At 28.6% G+C, this 17544-nt stretch overlaps 2 protein-coding genes across 2 annotated transcripts; one reads left to right on the forward strand and one right to left on the reverse strand.

Moving 5' to 3' along the window:
- Positions 1-9851: 9851 nt before the first annotated feature.
- On the reverse strand, positions 9852-10954 carry LOC136091020 (uncharacterized). The gene is made up of 2 exons (XM_065818004.1): positions 10906-10954; positions 9852-10753 (listed from the first exon to the last, which is right to left on the reverse strand). The coding sequence occupies exons 1-2, from the start codon at positions 10952-10954 to the stop codon at positions 9852-9854; spliced, it is 951 nt and encodes a 316-aa protein (XP_065674076.1).
- A 3227-nt stretch (positions 10955-14181) lies between these two features.
- LOC136090465 (gastrin-releasing peptide receptor-like) lies at positions 14182-16182 on the forward strand. The gene is made up of 2 exons (XM_065817157.1): positions 14182-14272; positions 14957-16182. Exons 1-2 carry the CDS (start codon positions 14264-14266, stop codon positions 15950-15952), a joined length of 1005 nt encoding a protein of 334 aa, XP_065673229.1. The 5' UTR covers positions 14182-14263; the 3' UTR covers positions 15953-16182.
- The last annotated feature ends 1362 nt before the right edge of the window (positions 16183-17544 follow it).

Genomic DNA, 17544 nt, shown 5'->3' on the forward strand with positions numbered 1-17544 from the left:
TTAAAAATTTTAAGGTCATATGATTTGAATTGGCGTATAATGACATCATAGTGAGTCATCGTATTTCAAGGACTTGATTAATGTTTAGTGTCAATCAAGGCATTCTGAGGCTCTGACCTTTTTTCCACCAGAGCCTCTGGCAGAGTATAGGAAAATTTTTTTAGGAATGCGCCTAAAAATCGATTTACCTAAGCTGACCGAACCCGTAAAAATACTTTGCTGGAGCAGAAGACTTGAGTGAGACGTAGGAAATGTGTCCTCTAGGAAATTTATTATCTCTAAATCCTCTAGGAAATTTATTAGTTGCAACTTTGGACAGTTGAGTCGGCAAAACGGGATGTGTAGTTGGCAGTCGGCAAATGTTGCCCAACGAGGCCCTTTTTTTTAGATCTCAATCTGCAAAAAATTATTTCTGGGCCTTACTCGGTAAAAAAACAGATACGTCACACAACAACCCCCCCACCCCCCCCCCCACCCCCCCCCCCCCCCCCACCCCTTTCTTTAAGATCATTTTTGTTTGTTTTACTTCATTTATTATGCTGTTTAATAATAAATAATCAACATATATGAGTCCGTTTTTTTTTAAAAGGTGAATTTGCTCAAAACATCTTGAGGAAATCCACCCTTTTAAAAAACACTTACTTATATATATACAAGAAAGAAAAAATATGTCCGTAGAACTAAGAAGATAATAAAAGCATCGTTTTTGAATATTCAATACAAAATATAAACTCTTCTTTTTAATAATGATTTTTATGAAATAAAGAACTTAACAGACAGGGCATTGTGGAAATAAAGATCTGTTTTGGATTAAAAATCACTGACTTTTTTGTTACTAAAAATTAGGTGTTGAAATTTTGAACAAATGTAAAGTAGTATATGTCGCTTCTGGGGAAATATTTCTTATAAAAAAAAAGTTTAAACATTAAATTTGTAAATAAAAATCAAAAACTTAAAAATTGTAATTTTTTTTTAACTAAACACGTTCTTTTTAATTATATGAAAAAACTTTGAAAGTATTCGAAACAGCAAAAAATACATAAAATGCTTATTTAATTGGAAAATATATTCATGATTTATCAGTATTATTTTGATATACCTTCTTATTTGTAGCTAATCCAGAAAATTTTCTGGCATGATGAAGGTGTTATTTTTAATAATCTTTATTACAGGACTCTTGCGAATCTTCTGAAATTTGACCAATAGGCAGTACAGCAAAATATTTTATGATACTTTCTCCGTGAAGTAAAGTTTTGTGTACTGAAGACGGCATAGAGTACTCACATAAATGTGGAGAGTTTCTATAGCATGTGTACCAAAACTTTCAGCGTTTATCATAACACCTGAAAAAAGAATGTGTAGAATTATTTAAAGTCACTTAATCAAATTTTCATTTACTCCAGTGATTCAGAAGAGCAGTTTGCATTGTAAAAAAATCTCCTTGCAGTATTACCATCATTGGTAGCAGCATTACCATCATTGGTAGCAGTATTACTATCATTGGTAGCAGTATTACCATCATTGGTAACAGTATTACCATCATTGGTAGCAGTATTACCATCATTGGTAGCAGTATTACCATCATTGGCATTATTATTTTTATTTTTTTATTTTTTTCTGTTTAATATGGTATAAATATTATTTTTACAATGTATGTTTAAATACGTATACAGTAAAAGAGAATACATAAATAATTACTGAAAATTACATAATAATTAAAATAAAGTTAAAGCAGAGAGGGCTCAAAGAGAATACCGAAAACATTACATTATCACAATATTTTCATAGAGCCCTTTTATAAAAACTTAAGTACTATATCTTAATAGTATAAAATTACCGTTATAATAGTCAAAACAATTATAAGGTATTACCACTTCTTTGTTTTGGTTTGTCGTCGGTTAACCCTAGCTGCTCACGAAAACGTTTCTGTACCAAGGTCTTCTTGATTTTCAGGCTTAGTAGACACTTTAGTCTTAGTCAATTTGACTAAAGTGTCTTAGCAGACACTTTAGTCAGATTGTTCATTTGCCGTAGAGCTCCAAAAATTATACATGTAGATTAGTTCCACATATTGTATATTGTACACTTTTCCATTTATCATTGTTAAAAAAGTTCATTTTCACTTGTATTATTTTACAACTTTTGTTAATTATAGGATAGCCGTAAAAAGTGCATTTGGCTTTTTTTTCTTCTACAACAACCTTAGTTTTCTCACGAGTCTCTTTTGCAAAACTCTATGCATATTGGTCGACAAAAACGTAAAAACGAAGGAGCCGGATTTTGCCAAACAACGGCGCCAGTTACCTCATCAACTAATCTGATCGGTACAAGGAAATATTAAATAAACTTCCATCGTAACCTTGATTTACCTATAAATCTTTTGATTGAAGAAAAAGTTTTGGATTCAGTCTTAAAAATGGATTCAGTCATTTAAATTAATCATTATGCTAACTTTTTGATTCAAAGCTCTTCAAGCAATAAACTGTGTCAGCGTCTCATTTCAATCAGAAAACATATCTTTAGATAATAATAGCTATGGAACTCTTTTCTGAAATTCATTTTAGTACCAACGAAAATGACGTTTTAAATCTTGCAGAATAATTTTTATTTTTGTTTATTATTATTATTATTATAGATGTAGCCGTAAAATATACATACAATATATACATACAGCGAGCAGGGAAAACACCCTACTATAAACAACCAGTTTTATAAATATTCGTTCCGAACTTTTTCCTCAACCAATCTAATCTAATTTTAAAAGAAAGTACAGTTGAGTAGAAAGTTACTTGCTCAGGTAGTTTGTTCCAGTATTTTGCTGATCTATTATATAGTTGGTTGTGTCTTGGAAGACAGTTTGGAACATACTCACGTCTTATTTTTAATTGGGGACCACGTGACAATGAGTTAATAAATTTTGGTTGATATATATTATTAATTATATCAAATCGATGTATTTGGATAAGATCGCATTGTAGGCGCCGAAACTCAAATGACGGTAGATTTAGTCTTTTGAAGTATTGAAGATTTCTCAAGCTTAAAGCCTATTTCGTTGCTTTACGTTGAACAGATTCAACCGAAGCTACTTCAGTTTTTAAAAATGGGGCCCAAACAGACACTCCATATTCAAGGTGTGGTCTTATAAACACTTTATATAATTTGAGAGTCATTTTTTTATCAATGATGGTGAATGTCTTTTTTAGCATACCAAGAATTTGTAAAGATTTGGAGACAACTGATTGAATGTGTGCTTCCGTAGAGCTTCATAGGCTTTCATTTACACCTTGGTTATTTTGCAAAAAGTAACTATACATAGGATTGATTTTACTATAATGGATAACACAGTATTTCGAAATGTTTAATTTAAGTAACCAAGTGTTTGACCACTTGTATACTAAGCTTAGACGATCCTGCAGATCAACGAAATTAGTCTGCGATAAAGATTTAGAAAAAAATTAAGAATTGTTGGCAACTACTTCAGTAAGTTGGGCAAGATCATTTTTAAAAGAATAAAAAGGAGAGGGCCAAGAACAGTTGATGAACACCAACCCAGTCAGAGCTCGTATTGTTAATTGTAACGCGTTGCTTTCTACCTACTAAAAAGGAATTAACCCATTGTAGTAGTTTGCCGTTTATTCCAAATCATTTTAATTTTAACATGGTGTGAGGTACGGAATCAAAAACTTTAGCAAAGTCGAGGTAGATTACATCTATAAACTGGTGCGATGCTAAGGAAGACGAAATTTTCAAAAGTCTCAATTAGATTGGTTACACAAGATTTATGATGAAGGAAGCCATGTTGATTTGTAGAGAGCAGATTGTTATCGTCGATGTGTTAAAAGTGTGAAACACATCGACGAGTGAAGATAATGTAAAAAGCTAAAAAAAAGTTTTCTATCGCATTTTTAATTGTCGCATCAACATAGTTTTTTACTTAACAACTAAACCTGTGTCCCCGAGGTGATCATAAACAACTGCGTCTTATCTTCTAAAAAAATGTTGCAACATTTTGGAAAAAGTGCTACCATGGCCAATTTCAATGGCACAAGATATAATTGAACAGCCGAAATTGTGTCAAACTCTTTATCAGTTATCTCAATTTTGGACTCAAAGTCAGTTAGCAATTTGCAAATAAACTTTTTCAATTTCACAAAACGTTCGAGTATAGTGTGCAAGGCCAGCAAGTTTTGGAGTTAACCATAAGTGAAAGAGCTTCACAAAATTCATTGACAGTGTGTTTTTTAAGTGTTGTATTATTATTTAATAAAAAAAGGACAAAACAATTTCACAACGGTGCGCACCTAATCAAATAACGGCTACAAATGATCAGTCAGTTCAATAGTGCCACCCTGTCAGTGCTTTTATCTTTGTTATAGTCGTCACTTTTATTGTAATTTTTGTGATTGCAGATTTTTTTAAAGCATCTTTTAACAAAAGATTTTTTGTACAAAATGTCTTGTCTATTGTCTCAGTAGTAATAGCAGTTAATTTTAGTACTTAATAAATATTTTGTATACATATTTATAACCTTTAATAACATTTATAAATACATTAATATTTGTATAAAAATATTTATATGTATACATTTATAAATAATAAAATAAATTAAATTATATTGGTTTTTTTACTAATACTACCATTTTATCAGTTCAATTGAATAGTCTGAAAAAGGTTTTAGAAAGTTCAATTCTACCCACTCACATTCAAAAATTGAAATATCGTTAAAAGTTATTAAATCTTTAGTAGTAAACATTTAGGCGATGCGAGAAGAATCAAACTATTGAAAAAAAAAGAGATAGTGGAAAGATAAATGGTTTTATTGACAAAAACCATTTATCTTTCCACCACTTTTTTGATAAAAAGTGAATTCGATCATCCGGTCAATTGCAAGATATACATACCAATCCCAGAGATATCTCGTCAAAAGTTCAAATGAAGTTGTACCCTTTTCAGTTGGAAATTGTTTCTGATTCTTCTGGCTTTCCATCAGTATTTTTTCAGATGGAGAGCCAAAAAACTTTCACTTGAAAATCCGTTCAGTATTTCAAACGAACTTAATAAAGCTATATAAAAAAACACATTTGCCCAGCATACCAATTTGCTGTGAGACTCATTGGTGAAAAACAAGAAATCCATGTAATACCAAAGAGATCTCGCTAAAGAGATTTAAACTTTTTTGTAATTTTTGATATCTTTCCTTGGTTAAGATATTTTCAAGCTTCTCAAACATAGAATTGGCATAAATCAGGTGTACAAGTCTGCGAATTAATTTAAATAACCTAATTTGAGCATATTCAACAGAGTTAGCGATGTGAAAAAATTATCTGCAAATACTTAAGTGTTATGACCAGATAGTAAGCTGGATGACATATTAAGGGCTACCGATGCACCGACTCCATATGTTGATGCTTTACTTGATTCGGTTTCTTTACCCTGGTAAACATCAAAATCATAAAGAAATCCACTAGATCCACTTTTACCCCAAAGTTTGAATCCCCATTTGGTTGGTTTGTTTGGTGGGTATTGTTTTAATAGAGAATGTCCTTTAATGTCCATGATTTCATCCACACTATGAAATTCTTCTGGTGATACCTTCAAAAAATTTGTGCGCAGTCCTGTAGTCCAAGGGCGCAACTTCCAAATGCGGTCACTATCCTTAGTTTCCTGTGTTACATTTATATTATCAACAAAATGTAACTACGCAAAAATAGATTTCGTGACAAAACAGAGCTAACCCCATCATAGCTCATGTATGCTTCCCAATATGATCTAATCGATGGCATCTTAGCAAGCCCCATCTGTAAATAGACACCAATATATTTTTCAATCTCTATTGGTGTTAAATTAATACTTGAACCAGTTGATTGAGTGCTTTATAAATTGCTTTGCTCTGTTACTGTTTTAAGAAGCTCATCCGTGACAAATATTTTGATAGGGAGTCCTGTCATCTGGTATGGGTTGTGGTGATAGTGCCTGAAATTTTGTATCACCAACATGTAAGTAAACCTTTTTCCAAAGTTGTTTTATTGGTTTCTTCTTATTTACCATATTAGACAAAGGTTGGTCATCATCACTACTATTATTATTATCACGAGGGGCATTTTCTTCTTCACAATTTATATTCAGTTGCCGAACAGGTCCTTCATCACAAAAATCATTATTATCTACAATCTTATTGATATTCTCAGGCTCATAATCTGAATCTGAGTCATTCAAGTCATCAAAGTCACTATCTCCATCAAGAATATAAGCAAGAGCCTCTTTTATGTTATAACTTTGTTTTTATACATCTAAAATTAATTATAAGATAAACAAAATTATTTTGCATAAAATATCCTAAGCATGTTGTTTCATACATTTAAAACTATAAAAACTGTAGCAAACACTTGCAAGAACTTCTTTAAACTTCTTTATATTAAAAGTAGCATTAAATTCGTATCTTAACTGTCATAAAATTATATAAAAGAAACTAATTTGGAGCCACATTATAGACGATATCGCTATTCTTTAAAAATAAGATTTGAGTGTTGGTGTTTGTCTCGATAACACAAACTTATAATATCCAAATTAATTACGTAATAAAGCTGAGTTGCATATATGCCTCAATGGGCATTTTTGACATGAATAGATAAGCCATACTCGAATGCCAGGTTAATAAATATTTGTTGCAGATCTGCTAAAGAGTCAAAGATAAAGTAGGTATTAAAAAAAAAATCCTAACTTAAAAAGTAAAAATATCTATATAAATCAAAATTTTTGCGCTAAGACAGTGCAAATTAGGAAGGTGCTAAGAGAAAAGATGAAATTTGAACGAGCGGCTGGAAAATTTGCAAGCATTTCATATGATAAACTCATCATACGCGATAGGGCTGCAATGAAAAGTAAAAGTGTAAAATCCTAATATTTTAATATTTTCATGATTATTATATTTTACTTTCTTTAAAATGGATAAAAATCTTCTACTTAATTTTAATACTGAGAGTGATGATGAATATTTATATATAAAAAAAAAAATTTGAAGTATTATTCAATCTGTGAATATACTCAATTTCTTAGAAAAATAAAAAATAACAATAGTTTTTCCATATTAAATCTAAACATTCGAAGTATTAATAAAAATCTTGATAATCTAAAATTAATATTGCACAATCTAAATCATGAATTAAAATAATTAGTCTCACGGAAACGCGGTTGAAAAACAATGAAATAAATTCTAATTATGAGCTAAGTAATTAGGTGTCAATTCACCAACCGCATAAAACCCACATTGGTAGTGGTTTAAATATCTTTGTTCACAAATCTATAAACTTTGTCTTGCCTAATGATCTTAATGTTAACGAAATTGATTGCGAGTCGTTGCATTGAAATAAATAATAAGGCGATCAAAAATATCATAATCAAATATCAGTTCTATTTATAGGAAACCAGCTGATAGTTTGAAATTATTTAAAACCCATTCCAAAAAATTTTTAAGCAAAATTACCATTTTAAAGAAACACGTGTACTTAATAGACCATTTCGCTATTAATTTTGCGCGAACTTCTGCGTAAAGCATTATGGGAAGGCGCAAACAATAACAACAAACATTATTAACAAGAAAGTCACTTTAAATTATGTCTGATTCTTCCTCTGATGACGAAAAAATAAGGCCTTTATGGATGAAATAAAAAGTTGGAAAGTAGAAAAATTAAAAGAATTTCTTCAAGCAAGGAGTATTCCTCTTGGTCAAAATCCTGCAAGAGCAAAGTTGCTAAAAAACGTGTATTATGCCAGTAAACTTAAATTACCAGTTCAAAAAACCATACAAAAAGAGTGAAGAAATCAAATCTAGATTTTTTCAAAAGTTGAAATTAAAATCAGGTGTCCAGCTTCCCCATCCTAATGAAATCAGAAATTGGGTAATAAATAAAGAAATAATAATAAAGTTATTACCAACTACAACTTATTCGGACATTGAAACTTATGCTTTTGATACTCATAGCTCTAAAGCTTTGAAAGAAAGACATTCTCTTTATTCTTCAGATCACGTAACTTCAGTATCTTTTAATAATTTATCAGATGCTGCAAAATTTTGTTATTTAAAAGGAACTATAGTACCTCAAACAAGAATAAATGATGAAGAATATGAATCATGGGTATGTTTAAATAAAAATGAAAGTATATTATCTGCAAAATGCAAATGCATAGCCGGTTATGGAGAAAGCTGCAAACATATATTTGCTTTGTTATTGTTTGTTGAAGAGCATGTGCGATTAGGAGAAAATGTAACTTGTACGTCAGTAAAAAAAAAGCGGGGGACTAGAACTCAAAAAAGAAAATTACATGAGCCAGATATATTACAAAATATTTCTATTAAAAAAGTCAAACCTAGTATTGAAAAATAAATGTCTTAAACTCAGTCAATCTTTATACAATCCTCGTCCTTATCATTTGAGGCAGTCAGATTTTACATTGGAAGATTGGGAAGCAGTTGCAGAAGCCACTGATGGAAAAAGTGCTGTAATTTGCCTAAAGCCAAATATACAGTCAGAATATTTAAAAAAAAAACTACCTTCTGCAAGCACAACTAAAAATGAAACACTACCACCCACCATAGACCAATTAGTAGCTCAAATAGAATGTTGTTATGGAAATGAATGTTTAGCATTTAAATGTGAATTTTTAAGGACATTTTTAATAACACAATCTTAAGTAGAGCTTATAAAAGAATCTACAATACCTCAATCAAAAAGTTTACTTTGGAAAAAATATAGAGTTGGAAGAATATTGTCATCGATCGCTCATGATGTTTTGAAAAAATTTGACGTTGACTTGATAGTGAAAAACAAAAAAGCAGCATTTTCTTTATGTGCTCACCTTTTAGGCTATAAAAAAAATGCAGAGAGTAAGTCAATTCAATGGGGTAACATGTTTGAGTCCTATGCCAGAAAAAGATATATTAAGCAAATGAATAAAAATCATAAAAACTTTAAATGTTATCAAACCGGCCTAATAATATCAATTGAAACACCTTATCTTGTAGCAAGCCCAGATGGTATTACAAGTTGTACATGCTGTGGGTTTGGTTTGCTTGAAATTAAATGCCCATGGACATTTAGGCAAAAAAAAATCTCTGAATATGCTCTAAGTGCGCAAAGTTTCCTAGAAAACAAATCTTGTGCAAACACATTCACACTAAAAACTAGTCAGATACAGTACGCAAATACAACATCAGTTATTTATTAGTGGCTATCCACATGCCGATTTATATGTATGTTTAGCCAGTGATCAAAACCGTAAAAGAATTTATTCTGATCCTAGCTATATTAAAAATGTACAAAAGTTTGAAATATTTTTTACAGAATTTATTTTGCCTGAATTATTTATAAAGAAACTCGAAAAAGAGGAAATGGTTAAATTAATTTTATATGATCTTATAAAGAAGTGTGTTAATGATTTAGAAAGTAAACACCTTAATGAAACATTAAGTAATGACATCATAAATCTTAAGCAACAGAAAATATGTGATAACGATCTGAACACATTTTGAAAACATTATTCTTAATATTTTTCATGGTTTATAATGTAACTTTTTTTTTATAAAAAAAAAAAAGAGTATAAAAAATTGAAATATCTTTTTTTATGTATATATATATTTATTAAGATTTAATTTATGTCAAATAAATTCTTTTACAATTGTTGGTTGTAAATTATTTAAAGCCCCACAAATAACATAAATGTGATCAATGAGGTCTAGCATTATTAATGATAACTTGTTCTTACAAATCCTAAACTCTTGAGTGTTCTACATGGACACGTGATTGAGCAATTTCTTTGGCTGATAGAATTTTCGCTTGTGTAAAATGTTGTCCTTATTTTTTAAAAGGTGGACAAACTAATACCACTTTTTTTTCCAAAAGCAAATCTTGGATATTGAAACCTCTGTCCGCCAAGCACAAAGAACCTTCAGAAAACATGTTAATAACATTGCAGTCCTCTGTAATGTGTCTATCTGAAGCTTGGCCACCGTAAGCTTTAGAGATAAAACTGAAAGAACCAGTTTTTGTTGTAACAACTAACTTTTTCAATGTGTTACTACTTTTATAAGTACTAAATGTTTGATACTGTGCTTTTGCATTTGATGGTCTCTGAATTTTTTGCTCAGTGCAGTCTATTATACCTTCTACATTGTGTAACTTTCCAGAAAAATGTCTTGCTTTATACAATAAATTTGCTTCTCGTGTGGGCCATAAAAGAAGAGGCTTTAACTTATTTCCAAAATAAGTAATCCAGGTTGTTAAGATACTTGAACAATGAGACTGGGAAATCGAAAATCTAAATGCTAGATCTTGAATAGCCAAATCTAATCGCAGTTTTATGCACATTAGCAGAATTTCATCCTGGATTGTTATAGTGCTTTTTCTTCCAGGCTTTTCTAGTTTTTTTTGTTTTGATTTGAAAGTTTGTGAAAGTTTCCCCTTGTAGTAGCATAGTTTGTCATACTTTTTTTCCCCTTTACTAATTAAAAACATGAATACTTTTTTTGTGCACCCAGTATAAAACTTTATTAACCTATCGGAATGGCATACTCTATCCCAATTAAACTCTGCTTGTGACTTCAATGAAAACTTACTCAACAAACGTTTTCGATGTTTTAATAACAAAGGTCTTTTAAGTAGTCTTTTAGGAGTGTTAATAAATATTTGTAAGTCTTCCACGTCATTTGTTTCAGATACAAGAAAATCTTTTCCAACAGGTAAAGCATAATCATGATCTTAATATTAATAGGCTCAGTAAATTCTATTTGATCATGATTATCTTCGTTTTGATCATGACTACTCTGGTAATCGGCAACATACTTTTTTTTCTTAATTATGGATATCCATTTTAATGGAGATTTTCTTTTTTTTAACTTAATATTGTAACCATTTAAATACTCAGTAGGGTAAGGATAAACATCAGTAGGTCGTCCCATTTTAAAATGATTTGAGCAGACTGGAACGAAGAGAAATTCTAAAGTTACTCCTGAAAAGTCCAATTTTCGAGTTCCATTTAGGTAACATTTTAACGTCTTTGCATCTCCAAAATTTAAGTTGCAAACTACCATTAAAAAGTTTAATATGGTCTTTAATGTACTTTTCCGGATACCTTCTATCATTGCTACAGTTTTGAACAACGCAGTGATCATCCCCACCCATGTATAGATAATTGTTTACTTCCTTTAAAATATTGTTTTGATTTGTTTGCGCCTCGGTTATCTCATAATGTTTTCGCTGATTTCGCGCAAAATTAATAGCGAAATGGTCTATTATTATATTAAAGATTATAATTTAAACTTGTTAAATCATGCTTCAAATATTCAATGTTTTTAGATACGCTTATTCAGCACGATATAATTCCCACAATAAATGAGTCAACGAGAATAACTAAGACCTCGTAAAGACTAATAATTTTCATAACTGCTTCTTAAAATCGGGTATAATAAAAACCAACATAACTGATCATTACCCAATATTCTTAATTACAGTAATATAACCCTTAATTACAGTTATATAACTCTTAACCGTTCTGTCTCTAAATCAACAATTTTGATACGACAAATCAATTAAAACTATATATTGTACTTTCGAAAACTTTTATCTGGAAAAACTGATTGGAATCTTTTATTACAATCTCATGATGCGAATAATGCGTATGAACTATTTTTAGCACAGTTTTGTAAACACTATGATTTGGCATTTCCAGTAAAAAAAAATTATAAATTCTAATTCATTTTTAAACCCTTGGATGACCAATGGTTTGTACAAATCATCAAAGAGAAAACAAAAACTTTATGAAAAGTATTTAAAACATAAAACATAAAAATGAAGTAAAATACAAAAATTATAAAATCATTTTAAAAAAAAAACATCAAAGAAACATGTAAAAAAAAAACTATTATGTAAGCTTGTTGGAAAAAACACGCGGAAACACACAAAAAACGTGGAATGTGATTAAGCAGATAATCGGTAAAAATAAATGTCCACAAAATAATTTGCCACAAAAACTCTTAGTTGGCGGGGAAATGATTTATAATAAAGAAGCCATAATTAAAAAGCTAAACAATTTTTTTCTTGATATTGGCCCATTGTTTGCTGATAAAATTCCAAAAAACACCTCAAACTTTGAATTTTATATAAAATCAACCAACACATCTATAAAAGAAGTAAAATTAAACATAAGTGAGTTGCGAAATGCCTTTAACTGTCTAAAAAATAATAAATGTGCTGGCATAGATAAATATGCTGGCATAGAAAAAGTTAAAAATGTTTTATATTTTTAACCTTTCACTAAAATCCGAAATTGTACCAGAAAAATTAAAAGTTGCTAAGATCATACCTATTTTTAAATCTGGCAATGACACAAATATGTCTATTTTATAGACCTATTTCTGTCTTACCATGCTTCTCAAAACTGTTAGAGCGAATTATGTATGATAGACTTATTTAACTGAGAGCAGTATAATGTATAATTTGGGTTAAAAAAAATCATTTAATAGATCATGCGCTAGTCAAGCTAATAAATTGTATATCCAATGGGTTCAATAATGATTGCTATATATTAGGAGTTTTTATTAATTTTTCAAAAGCATTTGACACTGTTAACCATGGAATTCTTATAAAAAAACTAGAACTGTATGGAATACTACACAATGACTTACTATGGTTTAAAAGTTTATAAATATGTCGTGTTTCAAACAGAAAACAATACTTAATATATACAGCAAATGAGACAGAAAAACATATTATAACTTGTGGTGTTCCCCAGAGATCAACCTTAGGCCAACTATTATTCCTTCTCTATATAAATGATTAATATTTAGTATCCAAAATTTTTAATGTTATTTTATTTGCTGATGATTTGAATTTTTTTACTTATACTGTAATATAAAAGATCTGTTTAGAATATCTAACGAAGAATTATTAAAAATAAATGACAGGATTAACAATAATAAACTTTCATTAAATGTTAGGAAAACTAAATTTATCGTACTACACTAACCTAGTAGAGGAGATTTATTCATAAAGAAATTTGGTTATTTTAAAGACCTTTCTTTAAAATTACCCAATCTCGATATGAATAAAACAGTTATTAAAAGAGAGTCAATGGTTAACTTTCTAGGAGTGATTATAGATGAAAATATATCATTGAAATATCATGTTAAATCTATTGAAAGCAAAATCTCCAAAAATATCTCAATGTTATATCAAGTTAAACCATTTCTTGACATTGCGTTATTAAAAATTATATATTTTTCATTTATTCATAGTTATTTTTCCTATTGCAGTATTGTATGGGGAAGTACCAACTATGAGAAGCCTAAAAAAATCTATAACAAACTAAAACATTCAATTAGAATTATATTCGATGTTAACAGAACTGTTAATGGTGAATCTCTTTTAATGGAGCTTAATGCACTCAATGTTTATAAACTTAACTTATACCAAGTTATGCTTCTAATGTTTAAGTAAAAACATGGTTAATCTTCTAATATTATTCACTCTTACTTTACCAAAATTACTCATAAATTCCCAACAAAGTATTCAACTAGTAATTTTGTTGTTTGAAGATCTTATTTAAAACTCAGTTTGTTTCAAATTCAATACCGTGGACCATTTATATGAAAAAGTTTTTTGAAAAATTTCTCACTAGAACAATTCAAAAGATAATCTAAACGATTTCTATAAGAAAATTACTTCGATCTTTTTTAATTAAATAAGTACCTAAAATAATTAAACTGAAAAAAGTCATCATTACTCACTTATTTCTGTCTTGATTTGTTTCTTATTTTCTTTTTATAAAAAAGAAAAATAAATAACTAAAAAAAAAAGTATTCATCTTATTATAAGATTTACTACTTGAAATATATTGTGTTTTACTATGTAAAATAGATAAGACAATATACGTCTTCTTCTACCTCCGGCCATTTATAAAATATGTACGATCTTTTTTATTGTAAACTTTATTAAACGGCAAAGAAAATAAATCAATAAAATAAAAAATCAGTTTTTAAAATGGTTAATGGGTTATTTAAACGAATAAAACTTTTTATTGATTGTTCTTTATTACGATATTAAATTTCAATAGTTATTACGATAGAAACATAATACTGTTTTATTGTTACAACCTAATAATAATAAAAACAAGTACAATTAGATTAGATAGACTTTAAGCATTCAAAGTAAAAATTATTTCCACTCATTTAGATTGAACTAAGAATACATTGTTAGAAAAAGAATTTTTGATGATTGAAGTAAGAACACTTATTTAATTTATAATATTAACAGCAAAATCAGCGTCATTGGCGTGTGCGCATGTTTGTTTGTATATCTGTGTGTTTGCGTGTTTATATATATGAAGGGGTTATTGTGAAACAATGACAAGCCACAAAAACAATTGTTTGAGAAAAATGATTTTTAAGTTTTATTTAAATCTATAAAATCAGTGCTTACCTATTATTCTCTCAAATTTATACATCATAAAAATACTAATGGATATTATACATTGGACAAAACAAAAAAAAAAAATGGCGTATACTATTTATGATTATAAAAATAATAATAACTCATTTTAAAAAAAAGTGTGGCTTGCCATTGTTTCACAATAAGCCGTTCATATATATATATATATATATATATATATATATATATATATATATATATATATATATATATATATATATATATATATATATATATATATATATATATATATATATATATATATATATATATATATATATCGATATATATATATATATATCGATATATATATATATATATATATATAGGCATACAAAAGAAAATTATAACATTTATTCAAATCCAAATAATATAAACTTTATATTGGTAAATTAATTTTCCAATAGAAAATCTGTTACATTATTAATTGTAAAAAGTATTCTGAAAAAAACTATGGCTTTTGAATGGTTTTTTAGGGTGCAACTTCTGACAGTTCATTTAAGTTCCAAACATGGGAAGTTATTTGGTACGGAGGTATCACAATTTTTGGAGTTGTTGGAAACTTAGTTGTAATGGTTGTTGTACTTTTGGCTAAAGAAATAAAAAAAAGTTCAACATTCAATATTTTGATATTTTCATTAGCAGCTGTCGACTTTATACTGTCAACTTCTTCATTAGGTATATATATACTTACAACAAACGCGTACAAACATCCAGAAGGTAAATTAGGAAATTGGTTGTGCAAAACCTTTACTGGATCTTTAACAACATTTTGGATGATGGACGCGTCAACATTTTTACTAGTTTATATCGCTTTTGAGCGTCAAAAAGCAGTCGTTCAGCCCCTTTCGTTATTGAAAAATCAATCAATAAAATGTACCGCTTTTAGAATTTCATTATTGCTTTTGGCAGCATTGTTACTGCATTTTATTCCTAGATCCATAAGTATGAAGTACACACCTACTAATAGTTCTCAAGGTAACGCTTGTAGTTATACTTTTTCCAATAACATAAAAGTATTGGTTCATTTGATCACATTTGTGACAGATACTCTTGTACCATTAACGTTGTTAATAATATGCTTTCAAAGAACTTCATCCTCAATCAAAAAAGCAGCATCTTTCATTTGTAATAGCAATTTTACTAAAGGGGCAATGCAATTTAATGAAAATTTTTTACTCGAACGTCAGAAAAAAACAATGAAAACGATGCGAATTGTTTTACTTGCATTTATTGTTTGTATTTTACCGAATAGGTTTATGTATTTTCTTTCTATCTTCAGCGTAGACTTTGACGTAAATTCAAATGTTTATCAGGTTTTTGAACTTTTGCGCGTTTCCAACTCGTTTGTGAACCCCATTATATATTCGCTTCAAAGCAAAGTGTTTAGAAAAAATTTTTGCTCTATCTTCTATGACAAAAAACGTAGAAAAATAACATTGAAAAAGTGTAATTTTGTGCAACTACTTTGAAATTTTTAAAACCTTATAAATAAATACTTAAAGATTTTGTTTTTATTATTTTAAACTATTTTAAATAAAATATTTATAATAGTTAAATGGCCAAAAATTTATTGTAATACAATTTTTCTCGAAAAAAGTTTAATGTAGGAACGATTTATATGGATAGCAAAGTATCTTTTGTTTGTGTAACGAACTGTTTGTTTGTGTAAATTGTGCTTATGAACAGCTGAATAATGCTGGTTAAATAATTGAGAAAAAAAAGTTGTAGATTTGTCATTATCCTATTTGATGTCATGAGTCAATAATCGTGTCTTAGTGTTTTTGGTAAAATTTGTAAACAGCTTACAACTTCATTATTTCCAAAATATTTCTCATTAAACAGGAAAATTTACGTATTTATATTTGGGAGCTGTTTAATGAACTGTTTGACTAAATTGTTATTAATTTGGATTAAATCTAAAAATATTTTTTTGATACCTGTAATATTTATAAATATTATTGGTATTGAAAACTTATACTTATTTGATATTTAAAAATATAAATATTTGAGAGTGTAAAATTTTAATTACTGATTTTTTTTTCTAAATATTATTGATTTTCTAAATGTTACCTTAACTTGTTTTTTTCTAAACTTTTAACATAAATTTTATTTTTATTATTTTAACTCTAACATCTTTTATTCAATGAATATTTTCTCCGTTTTTAACGGTTCTTAACAACAGAACGACTCGGTTTTTCCCACGTCTTTTATTATAACATGTTATCATTCAGTTGGGGTTTTAAAATTAATCATTCTTTTTTTTTTCTCTAAAAATGTTTAAAAATTTTTTTTCTTTTGCCTCCAGTGTCTTCCGTCTTTCTATTGGTGACAGCCAAATTTAAGGCGGAGATATTATCCTACCTCCGGCGTATGTTATGAAAAATGAGTTTCATGATTGTTTTTAAGTAAAAGAGCACTTTAAATATTAGTTTGGGACAAATGTTAAAAATGATTTATTGAAAAAGTTTTGACTATTTAATTACAATAATAATGACGTTGGAATGGTTGTTTATCGAAAAAATTATTTTGAAAAAAAAAGTTTATAAATACAGGTTTCTTACCTCATTTCGACATTGTATCATCTAGGTTGCCAGATGTCCGGCTTTTACGAAGGAGAAATCCATATAAAAATTTATTTATACACATCTGGCAACCAATGTCTCCGACATTTTGTCACTACATAACGACACCGTTGCATCACATTTCGACAATTTAAAATCACTATATTTTGAATAAAAATTTTCATATTTATGATGAAAATTTTTGTTAAATAATAATGAGTTCTATTTAATCAGAACAATAAAACAATTAACGTGGCTTTTTTTTTAATTCTAAAATATTTAAAGATGATACAGAAATAAATGTGGTTTCAATAATAATTTTTTGGATACACTTAAAATTTTTATGTAAAATAAATTATTTAGATATTAATTATTTCAAGTTACAATGATAACTGTTTTTATTTGCCATATTTATTATTTTTGTTGACCAGATTAATTATTTTTACTTAGCCCCCCCCCCCCATCCTTCTCCCAAAACAAATATATATGCACGATTTTAA

Source organism: Hydra vulgaris, chromosome 14 (assembly GCF_038396675.1).
Source record: "Hydra vulgaris chromosome 14, alternate assembly HydraT2T_AEP".
NCBI classification, from domain to species: Eukaryota; Metazoa; Cnidaria; class Hydrozoa; order Anthoathecata; family Hydridae; genus Hydra; species Hydra vulgaris.

Bases quoted from the DNA above. Each gene is read 5' to 3' on its own strand.
- LOC136091020 (XM_065818004.1), bottom strand. From the start codon at position 10,954: ATGGGACGACCTACTGATGTTTATCCTTACCCTACTGAGTATTTAAAT. The intron at 10,754-10,905 runs GTTACAATATTA...ATTAATATTAAG, and splicing joins CCCTACTGAGTATTTAAATG to ATCATGATTATGCTTTACCT.